Raw genomic sequence first — 18,517 nt, 5'->3', positions numbered from 1 at the left:
AAACAAAATAAAAACTAACAATAAGAAGGACAACTTAACTATCTTCTTTTAAACCAAAAAATTTGACACAAGAATTGTGCTTCAGTTTAGTCAAAAATTTCGTTAATTCATTGGCTGGCATCGACTCATTATACATATATACTCTACCTCCACATTACCCTTATTCACGTGATCTCTAATAAAGTGATGCTTTATGTCTATATGATTAGATTTCTGACTAGTAACCGTATTTTTAGCTAAGTGTATCGCCTCCACATTATCACAATGTATAATCATCGATCTCTTAGACTTATTATCTATCTCATTAACTAATTGGTTAATCCATAGAGCCTCTTGAATTGTAAAGGATAAAGCCATATATTCGGCTTCTGTGGTAGATAAAGCGATGGTTTTCTGTTTCTTACTGTACCATGAGATGAGCCCACCATTTACTTTCACGCATAAACCAGTAACAGAATATCTATCGTGTAACTTATTGCCCCAATCTGCATCACTATATACATCAAAATTTGACTCACTGTTAAACTCTAACTTATAATTTAGTATACCTTTTAAATACCTGAGAACGCGCTTTACTGCACTCCAGTGTACCGTAGTATGACAGTTATTGAATCTACTTAATAAACTAGTTGCAAATGCGATGTCCGGTCTACTTATCTGTGATAAATATAATAAGCTCCCTATGGCTTCTTAATAAGGTACCTATGGTTTCTTGATAAGGTTTTTATTTACATTACCGTTGCTAACGCTGAAATCTAATTCTAATTCTAACGGTGTGTCCACTGCTTTACAGTCTATCATCTCGTATCTCTTAAGTAATCTTCTATATAATCTCTCTGATCAATCCATAGTTTTCTTTCATCCATATCTCTTGTGATATTCATTCCTACACATTTTTTAACAGTACCGAGATCTTTCATCTCGAAATTCTTCTCTAAATTTCTCTTGATGTTCTCTCTTAACTTTTTTTGATTCGAAAAAATGAGTAGATCGTCGACGTATACTGCTACTATTAATCTCTGATCTGCATTTTCTTTTAATGAATATATACATGGATTTATTCGTGTTAATCCGAGATCAATTAGGACTGCATCTAATTTATTATTCCAGTATCTTCCACTTTGCTTTAATCCATATATTGCTTTCTTCAAGCGTCATACCTTTCCATTTTCGACGCCTTTTTTACAAGTACTCAAAGGTTGTACATAGATCTCTTCATTTATTTTGCTTTGTAAATACGCTGTGGTTACGTCCATGTGATCTATTCTTAAATTCTCTTTTACTGCTAATGAAAAAAGATATCTTAATGACGCTTATTTCACCACTAAAGAAAAAGTTTCCTGATAGTTAATGCCTTGCCTCTGACTGCAACCTTTTATAACTAAGCGAGCTTTAAATTTCCTTTTACCCGCTTTATCCTTCTTCTTCGTGAATACTTATCTAGTTTTCAATATTTCCTCACCTTCTGGCAGCTTTACTATTTCGTATGATTTGTTCTTCACCAGAGAATTCATTTCACTTTCTATGCTCTCCTTCCATTTTTGAGAGTCAGGTCCTTGTAAAGCTTTTTCTACCGTTAATGGTTCTGTTCTTTCTTCTTCATTTGTAGCATAATATGTTACATAATCCGGCAATGGTTTTCTTTTCCTTTTAGAACGCCTTAGCTCTTCTACTACTTTAACTTCTTCTTTATCTTTTTCTTCGTTTGCAGTTACGTCGTTCTCGCTTGTATTTTCGTTTTCTTCATTTTCGCTTAATTCGATTTCATCTGCTTCACTTGTAACTTCTTCTATTTCTTCCTCTTCTTTATTTTTATTGTCTTCTGTAAGATTTATGTTTATTTCTTTCTTTCCCTCGCTGTTTGAATTATTTTTCTTCCTTTCGAGGAATCTTACGTCTCGACTAAACGTGATCTTCTTGTTTGTAGGATTTATTAACCTGTAACCTTTTCTATTTTCGCAATAACCGATGAATAATAATTTTTGGGATTTTGAATCCCATTTCCTTCGTTCTTTGGGTATTTGTATTATAGCTTGGCATCCAAATATGCGTAAATGCGATAAATTGGGTTTCCGGTTTGTTCAAGCTTCGTACGGTGTTTTATTCCATAGTCTTTTCGTTGGTGAACGATTTAATAAGTAAGCAGAAGTTGACACAGCTTCTCCCCAATATTCTTTGCTTAATCCGGCATCTGGTAGCAGTGTATGAACTTTATCTACTACTTTGAGCAATATATACGTTCCGCTAAGTCGTTCTGTTGCGGGGTATATCTTACTGTCTGTTGATGAATAATGTCGCTATTCTTCAGAATCATCTTCAGTTTTTGATTCACATACTCTCCCATTGTCGGTTCTGAGTATTTTTATTTTCTCGCCAGTTATTTTCTCTGCCTCTCTACCATGTTCTTGAATTCCTTGAATGTCTTTGGCACCTGATCTTTGTGAGTAAGTGTATATACATATAAATACCTGCTATAATCGCCTATAAAAGTTAAAAAATATCTACTTCCACCAATTGATTTTTGTTCCATTGGTCCACACAAGTCTGAATGGACTAATTTTAATCGATGGCTAGAACGTCTCTTATTCACATTAAATGGATCCCTGGCGTGTTTACCTTTAATGCAGTCTTCGCATGAGGCGCCGTTAATTAGGACTCCATTTAATCCGGTAGACATTTTCTTCAATAATGATATACTATTCCTGTTTAAATGTCCCAACCGCCACAAAATACCTGTGTTATCCTCGGCGAAATAAGAATGAGTCTTGCTTTTCATCGGTTGATCAATCTTGTAAATACCGTTTACTTCCGATGCGGTGGCAATGACTTTGCATTTTCGTCTTCGATCCTTTCACCATATGGATTGAAAATGACAATATGATTCTTCTTTACTATCTTGCTCACTGACAACAAGTTTGCAGCAGCTTCAGGTACGTATAACGTCTCTTTTATTTCCATGTTTGATATCTCTTATCCATTTGTAACTTGAATTTCCGCGGTACCGATTGATCTGGAAGCAAAGTTTGTATTATTCGCTGCAGTAATTAACACGTCAGTCTTTGATATCGTATTTGTTAAATTATTAATATCCTTTGTAATATGTGAAGATGCTCTTGAATCCAAGAACCATTCTTGAACATGATTATCTTCCTTTTCTTCATGAACCATGAATGCTTTCTTTTTTTCTTTATTACTAATAGGTTTCTTCTCTTCATTTTTGTTCTTCTTACAATTCCTTACAAAATAGCCTGGCTTGTTGCATATAAAATATTTAGGAGGTCCTCCTCCTTTTTTATTCTTCTTGGCGTACATCGCAGCTTCACTGTTGCTATTTTTTACTTTTTCATGTACCTGAACATCTTGTAAAAGTTTTACTTTAATTGTATCTCCGGTGATGGGTACACTCGAACTTTCTAGCCCCATTATCATGGGCCTGTAATCATCAGGAAGCCCTGCAAGTAATAGGGTTCCTACCCACTCGTCAGCGACCTTGAAATCAATATCATTAAGTTTATGTGCAGTACTAGTAATCTGGTCTACGTACTCATCAACCGACGTACAATTGCTTAACTGAGTAGTAACTAACTTACGCAATAGACCTACTCGTCTTGTTAAGCCTGAATCTTCGAATGCACTTTCTAAAGCATCCTATGCTTCTTTCGCACTTGTTGCATTTTGTATATGACAGTAATTTATTGATTTCACTGTCAATATTATTTTTAATTTTAAAGTGCTTTTTTGTCCTTCTTAGTGTCTTCAATCTCATCTAACACGACTTCCCATAAATCGTCGAGTTGAAGATACGCCTGCATCGCAAACTTCCAGCTTGCGTAATTATCACGGCCACGTAACTTCTTGATAGTCGGAACCACTGTTGACGATGCCATTCTCGTAGGATATATAACAGATCGCACAGATAATGTCTCTCAACAGGCAAAAGTACTATTTCTCGGTCTCTTGCTCGGAATGTTAGCCGAAATTCTTTTTGGCATGTACGATAGTTAGATTAACCCCGCACTACTCAATGCTAGAACTCTTTAATGGAACTTTTTTACTATGTGATATTGTTTAATGGGCATTTCCACTGTCTGGGCTCATAACTTGTAGGATATATAGCAGAGTAAAAAACACAGATTTTACCGAGAAACTGTTTAATTATACGACAAAGGAGAATACAACATATCTTGGCCGTTAACTTCTTGTAGTAGTTCTTTTTTTTTAGTAACCACGACCATAGCATACAAAACCAAAGAAAGAAACTCACTAGATTATAGTAACGTATGTAGTCATATTCACTATCTCTAATAGAAAATAATAATAACATATTATACTAGAACGAACAAAAGCACACCAAAAAAATCTCAAAAGATTAAAAAATTTCCGACAGATACAATGGCCGCGTTCAGCGGACTCAACTGCTAAGCAATCGAACGTGATTGGTTCCTACTTTAAGATCCAGCCAATCAGCATGGAATGACATCGGAAAATTGCTCAACTGTTGAGTCCGCTGAACGCACCCATTGATTATGCATTTTTGACATATAAAGCCACAAGCCACAAGCCACAGTAAAGATAAAAAGAAATAGGTAAGAGTTGTACAAGAAGAGAAGAACTCAATAATGAAACAAAATAACAATAATGAACAAAAATTCCTGAGAATTAATGAATGTTATTAAAGTAAAAAGAAAGAAACGTCTAACAAGTAAATTGGCTTTTTTTCAGATTAAAAAGATATATAAGATAACAAATATAAAGCCAGACTCGTTGCGAGGAGATGTAAATAAGGAAACAACATAGAAATTATGAAAAATTATATAATTTCGTGCTTTTAACAGTGCTGCATCAAGAATGTTGTTTGCATTGGCGGCATGTTACAATTAGAATTTCATAAAATTTGATGTAAAAATTGTTTTTTTTTCTATGGAGAATTAGAAGAGAAAATATTTATGTATTTATATTAGAACAATATGAAGAAAAGAAAAACAAAATTTAATAAGCTCAAAAAAGCATTATAAACGGTCCTAAACAAGCATTGTACAGTTAGAATAAGAACATCACGGATCATTTAACAAATACAGATTAAAATAATTTACTGAACAATACATTTACACTAATATATTTCAAAAGAGAAGATAATTCGGCACTTCTAGCAATCCATGTAGATGATGGTGTACTATTTGGTAAAAACGTTTTTGAACATTCAAGATTTAAAAACAAGATTTAAAAAATTTATTCTTGAAACTAAAAAACGTTTTTGAACATTCAACATTTAATAAAAATCTGTTCTTTTTTAAGTTTAGAAATTGAAAAAAGGAAAGATGATCAAATTTAAACATCAAAATTATTTGGAGAAAGTTTTACAAACATTGCACGAGCAATGCAAAATCAGTGGATATATTAATATTGGTCAACTGAAATTAATAATAAAGTAGGCAGGGCGAAATCTTTTCTTTTCAGAGAAGCCGTAAAAAGTTTTCTCCATCTCACAGCCAAAACAAGATCAGATCTAAGCTATGCAATAACATTTAATAATAATCGAAATACACAAAATCCTTCTGCTACAGATACAATAATTAAGAGAATCTTGCACGGAACAAAATAGCTAAAATTTATGCATGATAATTCAGGTTGTAATAGATTGTATAGGCGGGACAGCTAAAGTTTAGCTATGGTGGCTAATTTTTTTTTGTGTAAGATATTTACAGAGGGAAAAAATTCAAAGATCTTTTTAGGAATAACGTATAATAATAATGTATAAACACTTAGGGAATTTTGTCATGCAGGTTATGTAGGCGACATAGAAGGTAGATAGAGCATATCAGAATACAATTTTGGTTAGAATTTTGTGAAGAGTCTATAAGCTACATCGGGCGCTAAGGAATAGAGTCCTAAATAATCAGAGAAGCGCAATCGATACCCTCTCCATGCTTCCCATAGCCACCATGTTGGGTCCGCAACTGTCGATATGAACACAATAAGTATATCTAAAATGTTTCAAAAATGTCTTAGCGATATCTAAAATATGTTTTTTTTTTTAGAAAATTACATTATAAATATACTTTCTTTTCACTTACGGTACGCCGGTTGCGATTAGTTTGCACACAGGATTCATTACGGGACTAACATGGCGGTCAGCAAGCGAAACGTTAATTGCGCTTCTTTAATTATTTAGGACTCTACTAAGGAGTCTCTAAAAAAGGGTGTGGACAGAGGATAATGACTTACAATTAGTAGAATTGAACTTTTTGAACATTTGTGCGCAAGTGGTCTTAGCAATAACATCACCAAAAATTTGTCAAATAAGAAACATTTATATTTTGTATCAACAGAATATTAAATATTTATTTACATAAATTAAGATGTGTGTTCTTTACTGCTGGTAAAATCTTCGACAGTCATTTATATATGTATATATATAAAATATATGCGTGTGCGTGCGTGCGTATGTGTGTGTGGGTGTGTTAGTGCACATATACACATTTGTCACTAACCAGTATAATAGACAGTTTTGCGAGACACATTGTACGTTGCCTTCGGTATGCTGAGTAAACATTTGACAATCGTTGCTTCCGGTAAATCTTCATCCAATAAGGCAACGTGTGATAAAATATTGTACAGTCCATCGTCACGCGACGTTACGGTGGGGTTCCCAATTTGTTCTTCCGGAATATCTCTGCAATGACGCGAATGCAATAATAAATACAGTAAGTTAAGATAAAAATAAATTAAATTTCTAGGAAACACATCTTTTGACACATCTTCCTTAAATAATACACATGTATGTATGTATGTATATGTATGTATACATATACATATATATGTGCGTGTTCGTGCCTGTGTATTCTAATTGTGTATTTTCTGAATCAAATATAACTAAAAAGTATTTTTCCTACGGTGAATAATTATTGAGATAATATAAATTACAGATTGAAGAATTTAATAAATAATGCAGTGTGTCGGACGACCATTTGTTCCCGCGTACATTTAAAGGTGAGCTTCTTTGAGTCACTTTTCTTTCTATTGTCACCATTGATGATGATAAGAAACTTTTCGCAATGATATAGATTCACGCATATAATTATCTTGCATCGTATTGCTATAAAAGATACAATAAATATATATGCGAAATAAATGCAACAATCATATATCAATAAAAAACAAACAATTAAAACAGTCAAAACAAAACAATCGTTATTTTGTTTGTAATAGTATGTATATAATAGAATCTTTGTTCTTTTTTAAATGTCCACGTCCAAAAAAGGGATACTCACGAAGTGACATAAGCCTTTTGGGGATATGTATATATTTTTGAAAAGTACCGAGACAAACTCATTGTTGGTATATAATTGCTGTCTGAAATGAGATCAGAGGTAAAAAATCAAGGGGGTCAATTTTGGTTAAAATTCATTTTTTATCTATTGACGCGCATATAACTTGAGCTAGAGCTGAAACAATGATAAATTTGAACTCTGCTCGTGAAACTGAATCAAATGATACCTAACATGACCATTGTTTTAATTCGAGCTCAAGTTATACGCACATAAACAGATAAAAAGTGAATTTTTGTGAGTCGTATACGAGATAATCAGATTAATTAAACTAAACGTAGTTCAGTGATTATTCTGTGTACTTTTTTGGTACTCCTTCTCATGAACATTATCTACCATATTGAACAAGACACAAAAGTATGCAAGCGCACTATTAATTCGAATTGATCTTTTAGTGAATCATCTCAAGCAGTTTAGTCCTCATATTGATATATCTGGTGATTTCAGGTTGTAAGATTTCTTGCCAGATCTTTTTTCCAGTTCGACTAATATCGACTAATATTAGCTGCCTTAGATTATTTCTCAACTAATAAGCTATCAAGTTCCAAACATGATGTCTTTTCCGGGCATGACAATAGCCCGATATATCAATGAGATTCTCGGTCCACAACTCCTGCCTTTCCGGAGAAGAGTTTGAGTTAGGTAACTAATTTATCCTGATGCAAAATAATTTCGCTCTTATACCGCTACATTGATAAGAAAAATCTTGTAGGACCATGATATTACGATCCTCAATCATCCAGCAATAAATCCAGATAATACAATCAAACACTGATAGGTGATCAGTAGAGAAGTCATGCAAGGTAGTATCAACGATATTAGCTAAATTAAAAGGGGGGAGGGGGATTTAGAAGATCCTTAAACCTAAAATCAGCAGATGCTATAATATGAGAGAGACTGCTCGAAAAATTGGAATGGACAGATTTCGAGAGTTACACTATTTACTTATGGAAGTAGGCCCGACCACATAGAAGAAAAAGAAGGAAAGGGTTATTGTAGGAAATAGAAGTGTTGTTTGACTAACTCGGGAGTCCGCGCCAACTGACAGTTGCCGATTTGGACAAAAGTGGTACTATTGGACAGCTTTTATCCTGCAGAATCCGAAAAGGTATAATACTATCCATCCGAAATCAATCTTTTAGAAGTTAGGAGTCGATTTGAGTAACAAGTAGCATATCACAGAGCTCGATATTGAATCTTATTTTATTGTATTAATTTATTATATTATATTCTATTTTATTATTTTTAATTAGTTACTTGTTCCACGGAAATACCGTTTGGTGTAAAAGTGCTTGAAGCACAGGATAAGATTTAATATTGAGCTCTGTGGTATGTTACTTGTTACCCAAATTGACACCTAACTTTTAAAAGGTTGATTTTGGATGGATAATATTATATCTTTTTGGATTCTGCAGAACAAAAGCTGTCCAACGGTACTTCTTTTGTCAAAATCAGCGACTATCAGTTGGTGGATTTCCTGAGTAAAAAGGAAATTATATTTTGTATCTATCAAGAATTTTGAAGAGAAAAGGATTGAGCATAGGAAAGACGGTGGAAATTGTCGGAAATGTAAAGAAAAGGAGAAATTTCATAGAGACACGTCCACATGCCTTGTGTGCTGGGTGGATGGGGGGGGGGAGAGGAATGATTAATAATATTATAACGGAAGAAAAGAGCGAAGCACTTTTTATGAGGACAAATAGTCAAGCAACACGAAAAAGAAAGTGAAGGAGAGTCAAGAAAGAGCTGCTTGGAGAAGTGAATGGCGAGTAGAATGGATGATCTGAGGATTAACAAATAGATGAATAATGGAAAGAAATTAGTTTTTAATATATCAAGAAAAGAGAGAGGAAAAGTGTTATCATTATCAAATAAAGATTGGTTTAAACTAAAACCTTTCGAATCTTTTTGTTTCGGAGCGGTTTAAGCTAAATCTCGCTCAAGTCTCCTTCCATAGCAAGTCATCCTGCTTCACGACAATGCGTTCTCATCAAATGCAATTATTGCAACTTTAAAGAAATTTCATTGGAAAGTATTGCAACATCCGCCGTACCTGCGATTATCACATTTTTAGATCCTTAAGAAGACATTGCGAAAACACCATTTCACATCAGAAGGGCCAGGTTAGTTTTTTCACCAACAACCACCAGAGTTTTACGCCAGGAGCATTGATCTGCTTATGAAGAAATGGGACCTTTGTCTAAATAAACATGACGATTACTTTTAGATTTTCAATTTCAATAAATAGCTGCTGTTTATAACACGTGTCCACTTTTCATTTGGACAACCCTTATACATATAATCAACCAATTCTTAGACATTCTTGACAACTGGAATTCTAAAAGTTGTTTGAAGTAGCTAAAAATTCTATTAATTTACTATTTGAATAAAATTCAAGAATCAGTTCTTGGTACAATGACTTGATTTGGCTAAAATAAACGAGATGTTTGGTCTGAAGCCTGGGCCTGGACATTGGATCTGGTCAAAACTTGTGAAAACGTTCACAAAATGCGGAAGCAAGATAAAACTTTATAACAGTGGAACTAGAACAGTATCTACTGAAGAATTGAATAATTTTGCAATAGACAATAGAATTCGCACAGATTTTCCTTTCTTATAATCTTTTTAGGAGGTATGCTTTAGTTTTTTAGATGTAGAATTATTAAAAATTTTTTATATATTAGTTCCAGTATCCTTTTATTTAGCAGGTTTTCCCACTTTAATTGAATTTCATGTTTAATGATTATTTTAATGATTTTGATATTGGGTTAGAATTATAAATTATTTTTTCTTGCGGATTCTATTGTCGCTAATATTGATTTATAATTTTTGATACCGTTAATCGCGAGAGGGAAGTTAGTAAAATATATAGATTTTTATTCTCCGATAATTCTTTTAGTAATTTTCTATTGTTACAATTAGACTTTTATTATTTGTTGATGATGAAAGACTAATAGGATATTTATATACAGCAATGCTATACTATTTTCCGACTATTTTGTTCGCTAGTTTAATATACGGGGAAAAAGGAAAAGGTGGGGGATTTGGTTAGCCAATCAAAACATTTTTTAAGAAACTGGGAGTATGGATTGTGCTAAATTAGACTGAATTTTTGTTCGTTATTTCTGTTGAGGTTGTCAGAATGCTTCTGAATTTTTATAGATTGCATTTTCTAGGAAAATAAGTGTCAATTTTGGCCAGTACTGATGTTTTTTCAAACAAGATTTTGTGTTTTTTAAATTGTATTCTGCTAGTACTGATTGTGTTATATGTTTTAGTCTAAGGGTGAAAACCCATGGACTGATATTTTCCGTGTAACGCGTATCGCGTAATCAATCAGAACATTCAATTCCGCGTATAGGAAACGCGGAACGGCTCTGATTGGTTTCGCGGTACGCGTTACGCGGAAAATATCAGTCCATGGGTTTTCACCCTTACTGCATTTTGATGTTCTTTTATCGCGCGTACTATCCTCCCAGTTTCTCCTATATGTAAAAAAGTTTTTGTAAACTTTGCCACAGGAGCATGGAAGTCTATATTCCTGGAGTATCCAGTGGGGATCTTTTGTCTTTTGGGTTGTTTAGATATTGTATCTTATCCTATTTTTGTTGGTGGTTTGTAGATAGTTTTACTATGATGTTTGTTTAGAATTCTGCCAATTTTGTTGTTATTCCCTGTACGTATGGAAGAAAGATAATGGGTGTTTTTCTATTTGTTCGCTTTTTAGATTATTTGGTCTGTGTATTAAAGGCCTTTTTAGTGTGGCGTTTTTTAATTATTTTGTTTATCTCTGTGTCGTGTAGCCGTTTTGTTAGAATGCGTTTTTTAGTTCTTTAAGTTCGCTTCGGATGCTGTCTTGATCGCAGATGGTAAGTGCTCTATATTAGTGAATCTAGAACTGATTGTTTTTGAGTTAAGTGATGCTGTAAAGAGGCATGGAGATATTGGTGTGTGTAGGCTTTCTATAGACTTGATGACCTAGGGAGCCATTTTTCTTGTGACTAAGACGTCCAGGAAAGGAAAATTGTTCTGTTCAACTTACATTTGTAAAAATAATGTTTCATTTAAATTCATTATTACTTCTTTTACTTTCTCTTTTTAACCTTGACCCCTATGTTTTAGAGATATATCTCTATTCTTCATAATATTGTTTATTGTGACCTGTCCTTGAAATCCTAGAAACCCTGACATATCATAAAAAGACAAAAAATTGCATTATTCCGCCGGACGAGTTCTTGACGACTGTCTAGTTTGTATTGAACTTTACATTCTCCATAAAATGGCGTTGACTATCAATAGACTTCAGCACACCAATAGGCTCTCCGCTCTCTTCGAATAATCGCTGACATTCTGTAGAAGATGAAGATAATCCGGGTTTTTTATTCTTTTATTAGGTTTTCTATTCTTCGATTCTACTATCCATTCTAACCAGTCTACTATCATTCTACTTCCAGTCTACAGATATGTAGACGATGTTATTTGGAAATTTCTTCCTTGTTATTCAATATCGTTCTAAATACACTTAACTTATTTCACCGAGATTACAACTCACAATGGAGGAGAGGACTAACAATCGATATTTCCTTGACATCCCGATGATTTTAAAGCATTTTGGAGACAGCGGGAGTAATTGAAATTCGTATGAAATTCGTTAGCTTGATTTACGTGCTGATAATGGTCCAATTCAGGAACCGAAATGTACATTTATAGAATTAATAAATAGATACTCATTAGAAGAAAAGAATCTGTGCTTCGTTAACCGCGCCTGGCTCTTAATAATCCATTTTCTGTTAATTAGATATTTAATACTATATTCTTTGACTTCGTTTTTAAACTTTTGAATTTATAAATCTACTAATATTGCACAACAGATCTCTAATTTTCAGAATTTTAGATAAAGAAGGCGGAAAAGAAATTAAGATTTCAAACGATATTTTATCAAAGAGTACTCTTCATTAAACCCAAGCAACTTTTTCAGTTTAAGTATTGTTTTCTACAAGTTTTTATACAAAAATTATGAGTCATGAAAATTAGAGATCTGTTGTGCAATATTAGTGGAGATTGGAACCTTCCTAACAAAAAAATGTTCTGAATCTCATATTTTTATTTAGTCAGTAATTCGTTTAGATATCAATATACATATATCACTTTATTTGGCATATATGTATATTTCATATTCTACTTAAAAATTTATGTATTATAAATTTGTTAATTTTGACATCAGATGTGTATTAGTGATATTTAATGACTTAAGATTCCTTAAATTTAAATAAGCATAATTTAAAATTATTTGATAAAGTTTTATAAAATTTTATTTTTACAATATTTTAAAACCGCATATCTCAGAACCAAGAGCTAAACAAGAACTTTACATAATTCAAAATGTTTATTATTGAAAATTGCTCACTTTATAACATACATATGTCAAAAGGAAAATGATCCGTGAATTGTAAATTACTTGTCAACATTTACCAAATTTTGTTGTAATCAAAGTATGCTATTAGGACTTTAAATTCTCGAAATTATTGTAAGTTATATTTGTTATGTTAATTGATTAATAAGATACTTATTGTTAAATGAGGGGTCTACTTTGGAAAAGCAAATTAGATTGTTGAAACTTTAAAAGGCGATTTAGTTTTAATGACCTTAACCTTGAAATAGGTTTCAAAATCATAATTCTTAGTAATAATTCAAAACATTTTTTCATTATTAAAGCAGTCATCATTAAGTAGTAATGATTAAGTTATACACATCATTAAGCAATTACTTAGGCTTGATTGCACCAACGGTATTTTGGTTTTAAGCGAGACTTAAATATGTGTTTGTCTTTATTTATTTAGAAAGAAAGATAAAGATAGACACATATTTAAGTCTCACTTAAAGCCAAAATAACGTTGATGCAATTGGGCTATGGAGATTTAAATACGTAAGTATATCGAATTTATTTGTTTCAAATTTTGTTTTGCGCAGAAAGTTTTCTAAAACTGTGATGTATTAAGTAATTTGTAAGCTAGAATTTTATTCGGCGTACAAAAATTAAGGGAAATAATTATTCTTTTTTTGTTTAAAAAATTATTTTTTGTTGTGTGTAAATTTTTATATGTAAAAAAAAAATAAAAAATTTGTAGGATGTTACATTATTTAAAAAATGTTATAATAGATTACAAATAACACTTACTCGATAGAGATATCTAAAGTCGGTTGAGGGTAAAGTCCTTCGGCCAGACATGTTATTTCGACTCCATCTTTGTTATTTACAGCCTTTTTTCTGTACACAAGATCGAATTTTTCTTCTGTTGCTGCAATACAAATTAAATATGCTATATTATTTACGGTTAATACTTACAATATTTTTGCTGAAAAATAATAGATTATTTCTTAAATTGCCAAAAATGGAGTCATTTAGATATTAAATAGCTGAATTTTTTTAAATCTCCATAATCGATATCTGTATAGTATAAAAAATTGCAAAAATATTTTATTTAAGCACATTACTTTTAAATTTCTTTTTTTCTTTTTATTATATAAACTTAATATTAGTTGTTTTAATTTTTATGGTAGTTTTAATGTATAAATATATTTTTATTTCCAGAAGAAACATATATAGAATGCCCCGTTTTGACTGCACATTACAAATATCTAAAAAATAAGACATTGTAGAAAAAAAAACAAACAAAAGTTTGTTGTTTTGTGTCAAACAAAAGTTTCAGTATTCCGAGAAGGAAAAGAATGAGCACATGCCTGATTACATTACTCATTATAATAAATTCCTTTGTTTCTCATTTTTGAGATGCTTGATTATAGTGAACCTCTTATCTTCTTATGGTACATATTTGTTACATTAAAGTTATCGATATTGTTCAAAATCACTATTCTGCTTGAATACATAGAAAACGTTATTTAAATATCTTAATTGTAACCAATAAAACGTGCTGCGGAATGTCTCTGCAAGCATTTACAATATGTTTCATATCAAATGACAAAGTGGAAACATATAACGATAAATACGTACAGCTCTCATATAATTTCCTCTGCATTCTCTAAGAATGCATTATCAATGATTTCATTTAAAGAATAATCTGCCATAATATTAATTCATTACCAATTAAGCTACAACTTCGACAATTCAGTAGTAATGAAAACAGTTGTTTTCAAACATTAAAAAAATAATAATTATGACTTTTGTGTTTTAAAACTTTTAAGTGTAATTAAGTGAAACATAATTATTAAATATTTCGTAAACTATGAACACCAAACATGTTTTAGACAACGTTTACGTAGAATTTTATGTTTTATCGAATAATTAAATAAAAATTATCCATTTGAATAAAAGAAATTAATAAAATAATTGACCTTAAAATAACTTTGACAAAAGCCATTTAAAAGATTCAACATGGTAATCCTTTTTTCTCCTCTGAATTCTTAAACTTTTGTTTGATTGACATTTTCTTACAATATTTTGTTTTTAAGATATTTGTAAGGTGCAATTAAAATAAGACATTCTGTACACACATGTTTAAAGCAAAATAAGCTGCTACTATTATTGCTTCCTCTCTCCCCCTCTTTCCCTCTCTCTTTCTGCTCCCTCTTCCTTTTCTCACCCATCTCCCCTCCATCTCACTTTCCCCTCTCCTCTCTCCTCTCCCTCTCTCCCTTCCCTTCCCTTTCTTCCCTTCCTTTCGGTTCATTATGCACTTTAAGGGACAATGCTCTAATGACCTTGACCTTGACATATATTGTCAAGGTCAATGTCCTGAGTGACCTTCAGAAGGTTTTAGCTGTCGCTCATTGTTTATTAAAAAGTTATTAAGGAATAAAATTTGAAAAATATAGCAGTTTTATATATTACATTTTTATTGATTTTAGATAGTTAATTGGATACACGATACGGAGATAATAGATCTACATTTGCCAAATTCCACAAGGGGTTGCAACTTTTCACGTGAAGCAAGGTCTACCCCTATCATCCTGTACTTTTAGCGCGAAACGAGATCTATATTTGCAAAATCTAAAATTGCGAGTTTATGTGGAATTTCGCAAATGTAGACCTTGTTTCGCACTCAAAGCACCGGGCGATGGAGGTAAATCTCGCTTCGCGTGAAAAGTTGCAAACCCATGTGTATAATTTCGCAAATGTAGACCTCGTTTCGCGCTGAAAGCACGGGGTGATGGGGGTGGACCTCGCTTCGCGTGAAAAGTTGCAAACCCATATGGAATTTCATAAATATAGACCTCGTTTCGCGCTGAAAGCACGGGGTAATGGGGATGGATCTCGCTTCGCGTGAAAAATTGCAAACCCATGTGGAATTTCGCAAATATAGACCTCGTTTTGTGCTGAAAGCACTGAACTGACCTCGGAATGGATTTCGCTTTGCGTGACAATTTGATGTATATGATGTGATGTATGAGAAAATTGCATATAATTCATGAAAATTATTTTGTTAATTACTTTGTAATAAACAATGAGCGAGGGCTAAAACCTTCTGAAGGTCACTGAGGACATTGACCTTGACAACATATGTCAAGTTCAAGGTCATTGGAGCATTGTCTCCTAAAGTGCATAATCTCTTCCACCCTTCCACCCTATGCAAATATATTAATAACTATGTACATTAAAAAATTCGTAATAAATATATTGAATTTAATAAAGAATATCACACAAATCTTATGGAAAATAAATCCCAGTCGAATTGGCTGGAAAAGAAGTATAATGTAGTTTATTACGTCCTGAAAAGTGTTAATGGGCACAAGATCAAAAAATGGACAGTTTCTGAGTATAGAACGTCAAACATTGAAAAAATGCGTTTATGGTATCTTAATGTGTACGGTTATAGTAGTGTATATGTTAGTGTGTGCCTGTGTGTATTGGCATAAGTGTGCGTGCGCGCGCGCGTGTGTATGTGTATTTATGAACATTAATAAATATAGGTATGTGTATTGAGAATGCAATACCTGCGTAATAAATAATAACCCTCTCGCCCCTGCGTTCGTTTCCGTCAATCATTGTCGAAAGCGACTACAACTCGTCCAACTTCAACTACTCCAGGAAAATTCTCTTTTCTTTTTATAACATCATACTCCATGAATAGTTAGTTAAGTTGATTCTCTCTTTTTTCTCTTTTTTTACTTTTTTATTTCCTAGATCAAGACAACAAAACAGTTCTCGGATAACACAGGCCAGCGTTTTGGTGTTTGAGATTTGACTATGCAATTTTTTTGTACGCTGAATCCGAATCTGGTCTCAGAATTTGCTCATCGCGTCAGGTTTCAGTGAATGAGATTAAATGTATAAAAATGACGATTTTGGCCAAATTCATGCATTTATTTTAGACACCAAATTTTTTTGAATATTTCTGATAATGTCATTACATAGTACTAGTCTTTCTCTTTAAAATCTATTTTTAATCGTCCTCTTACTATATTTTGTTTCCGAGATATGCCAGAGATATTTTAAAGATATTAAAATTAGATACATATGCAAGGTACATACACCTTTTAAACTTACTTAGAACTCAAAAACTCAAAAATTTCAATACCCTAAAATCCAAAAACACAATAAGTCCAAAAATACAAAAATGCATTTGTAATTTTAATATCTTGGTTGGTCAAATCTTCATTTTTGACACCTTTAACCTCATTTATCTCAGAAACCTCAGAACGTGATGAGCAAATTCTGAAGTCAGATTTAAATTCAGTGCACAAAATCACCTACGGAACTTTGTTTTCTCGAATATGTTTTAAGGTCCGTACTTATAGTCGTTTCTCAAATCTCATCTCAAGAGCGTATCAGATTAGATACTCAGAAGTTTTATATCTTGAGGTACGGACGGTTCATTAGTTACATTTTGATTAAAGATCAACTGAAATTTTTAACTAAAATTTTTTCTTTTGAGTATCTTTACTGAATCGAGAACGAACAAATATCAAATTGATTTTCAAGATTCATCTATTAAACCATATCATGTCTCAAGACTGGATTTAGCTGAATTTCTCAGCAGAATCACGATTATAAATACGGACCTAAGACCCTCTATTATGTAGGCCTGTGTAATCAAATAAATTTTAGAAATTATTAATTATTTCTTCTCCTAGTAATAATTACTAACTAAAACTAATCTGTTTCCTTACTCCTTTTATTTCTCTTAAGCTTAAGCTATTGTTCGGATTTTCTATAATTTTTTACTACAGTAAGAATATTTGTATTCTTTGTATTAGCGGGTTTGTCTTATTACGGAAAGATGCTATTAAATTTAAATGTACTTAGTTACTTTATATACTCGTCAAAAAAATTATCGCAACACGTAATTAATATCAAAATTTAGCATAAATTCAAATAAGCGTATCTCCGCGAAAAACTATCGTATTTCAAAAATTTTTTTTTGTTTTAAAGGGTAAAGTCTCTACTTTAAGGAACTTTCGTTCGATTTTGATTTTATTCTCTCCCCCTTTCTCCATCCCTTTAAAAGGGAGGATGTGTTTTTTTTTCAAAAAATTGCATAGTTTGACGAATTCTACGGAGTGTACTAAATTTTTTTCGCAAATATCATCATAACTATCGTAAAATATGGACTTTTCTCTACAAATTTAAAAAAAAATTGAATACCGTACGATTTTTTTTCGCGAAGTTACAGCATATCAAAGTTACCTATGCATTTTTGCCTATGTATTCAATTACCGCCAACATTAGCATTATCCGATGGGCACTACGGGGAAGTTGCTGGTCGGATTTTGCCCATCGTGTGTATGTGTGTGTTGGGGCAGGGATATATGTGTTCATATATACGCTTATTTGAATTTATGCTAAATTTTGATATTAATTACGTGTTGCGATAATTTTTTTGACGAGTGTATAAGCCGAAATCGTACCCGAAATCTATCGATTAACAGGCGGCTACTTCTATCCACTGAACTATCCTGCTCCTCTTATATGTATATATGAGGATTGTTAGTCTTTCCGATTTTTCCTGCTATTATTCGTGTCGAAGCCGGTGGAGTTACGCGTGACGTCACACTATGGCGCAGCCATACGAACGGGAGCGTCCCGATTGATCATAGACTACTTAGCTATATACTACTTAGCTATATACTATACTGAAGTGCTCACTCCAATGGGAAGAAACGGGCCCTGAGAGATAGAAAATTGCCACCAGTTTGTCCTTTTCTAACATAGTACTACTCGAACTAAAGCA

At 32.6% G+C, this 18,517-nt stretch overlaps 1 protein-coding gene across 3 annotated transcripts in view; it reads right to left on the bottom strand.

Moving 5' to 3' along the window:
- LOC145942505 (uncharacterized) overlaps positions 1 to 18,517 on the bottom strand; it is a 53,972-nt gene that overhangs the window by 16,995 nt on the left and 18,460 nt on the right. For all 3 annotated transcript variants that reach the window (XM_083049302.1, XM_083049303.1, XM_083049304.1), the window contains 2 exons: positions 13,507 to 13,627; positions 6,492 to 6,673 (listed from right to left, as the gene is read on the bottom strand). In XM_083049302.1, coding sequence (XP_082905428.1) covers positions 6,492 to 6,673; positions 13,507 to 13,627 — 303 coding nt within the window. The remainder of the gene's footprint in view (positions 1 to 6,491; positions 6,674 to 13,506; positions 13,628 to 18,517) is intronic.

Source organism: Prenolepis imparis, unplaced genomic scaffold (assembly GCF_030444845.1).
Source record: "Prenolepis imparis isolate NDT839.2.m4 unplaced genomic scaffold, iyPreImpa1.0 SCAF_11, whole genome shotgun sequence".
NCBI lineage: Eukaryota > Metazoa > Arthropoda > Insecta > Hymenoptera > Formicidae > Prenolepis > Prenolepis imparis.
The sequence above is the reverse complement of the archived record's forward strand: the minus strand, read 5'-3'. Positions and strand labels throughout refer to the sequence as shown.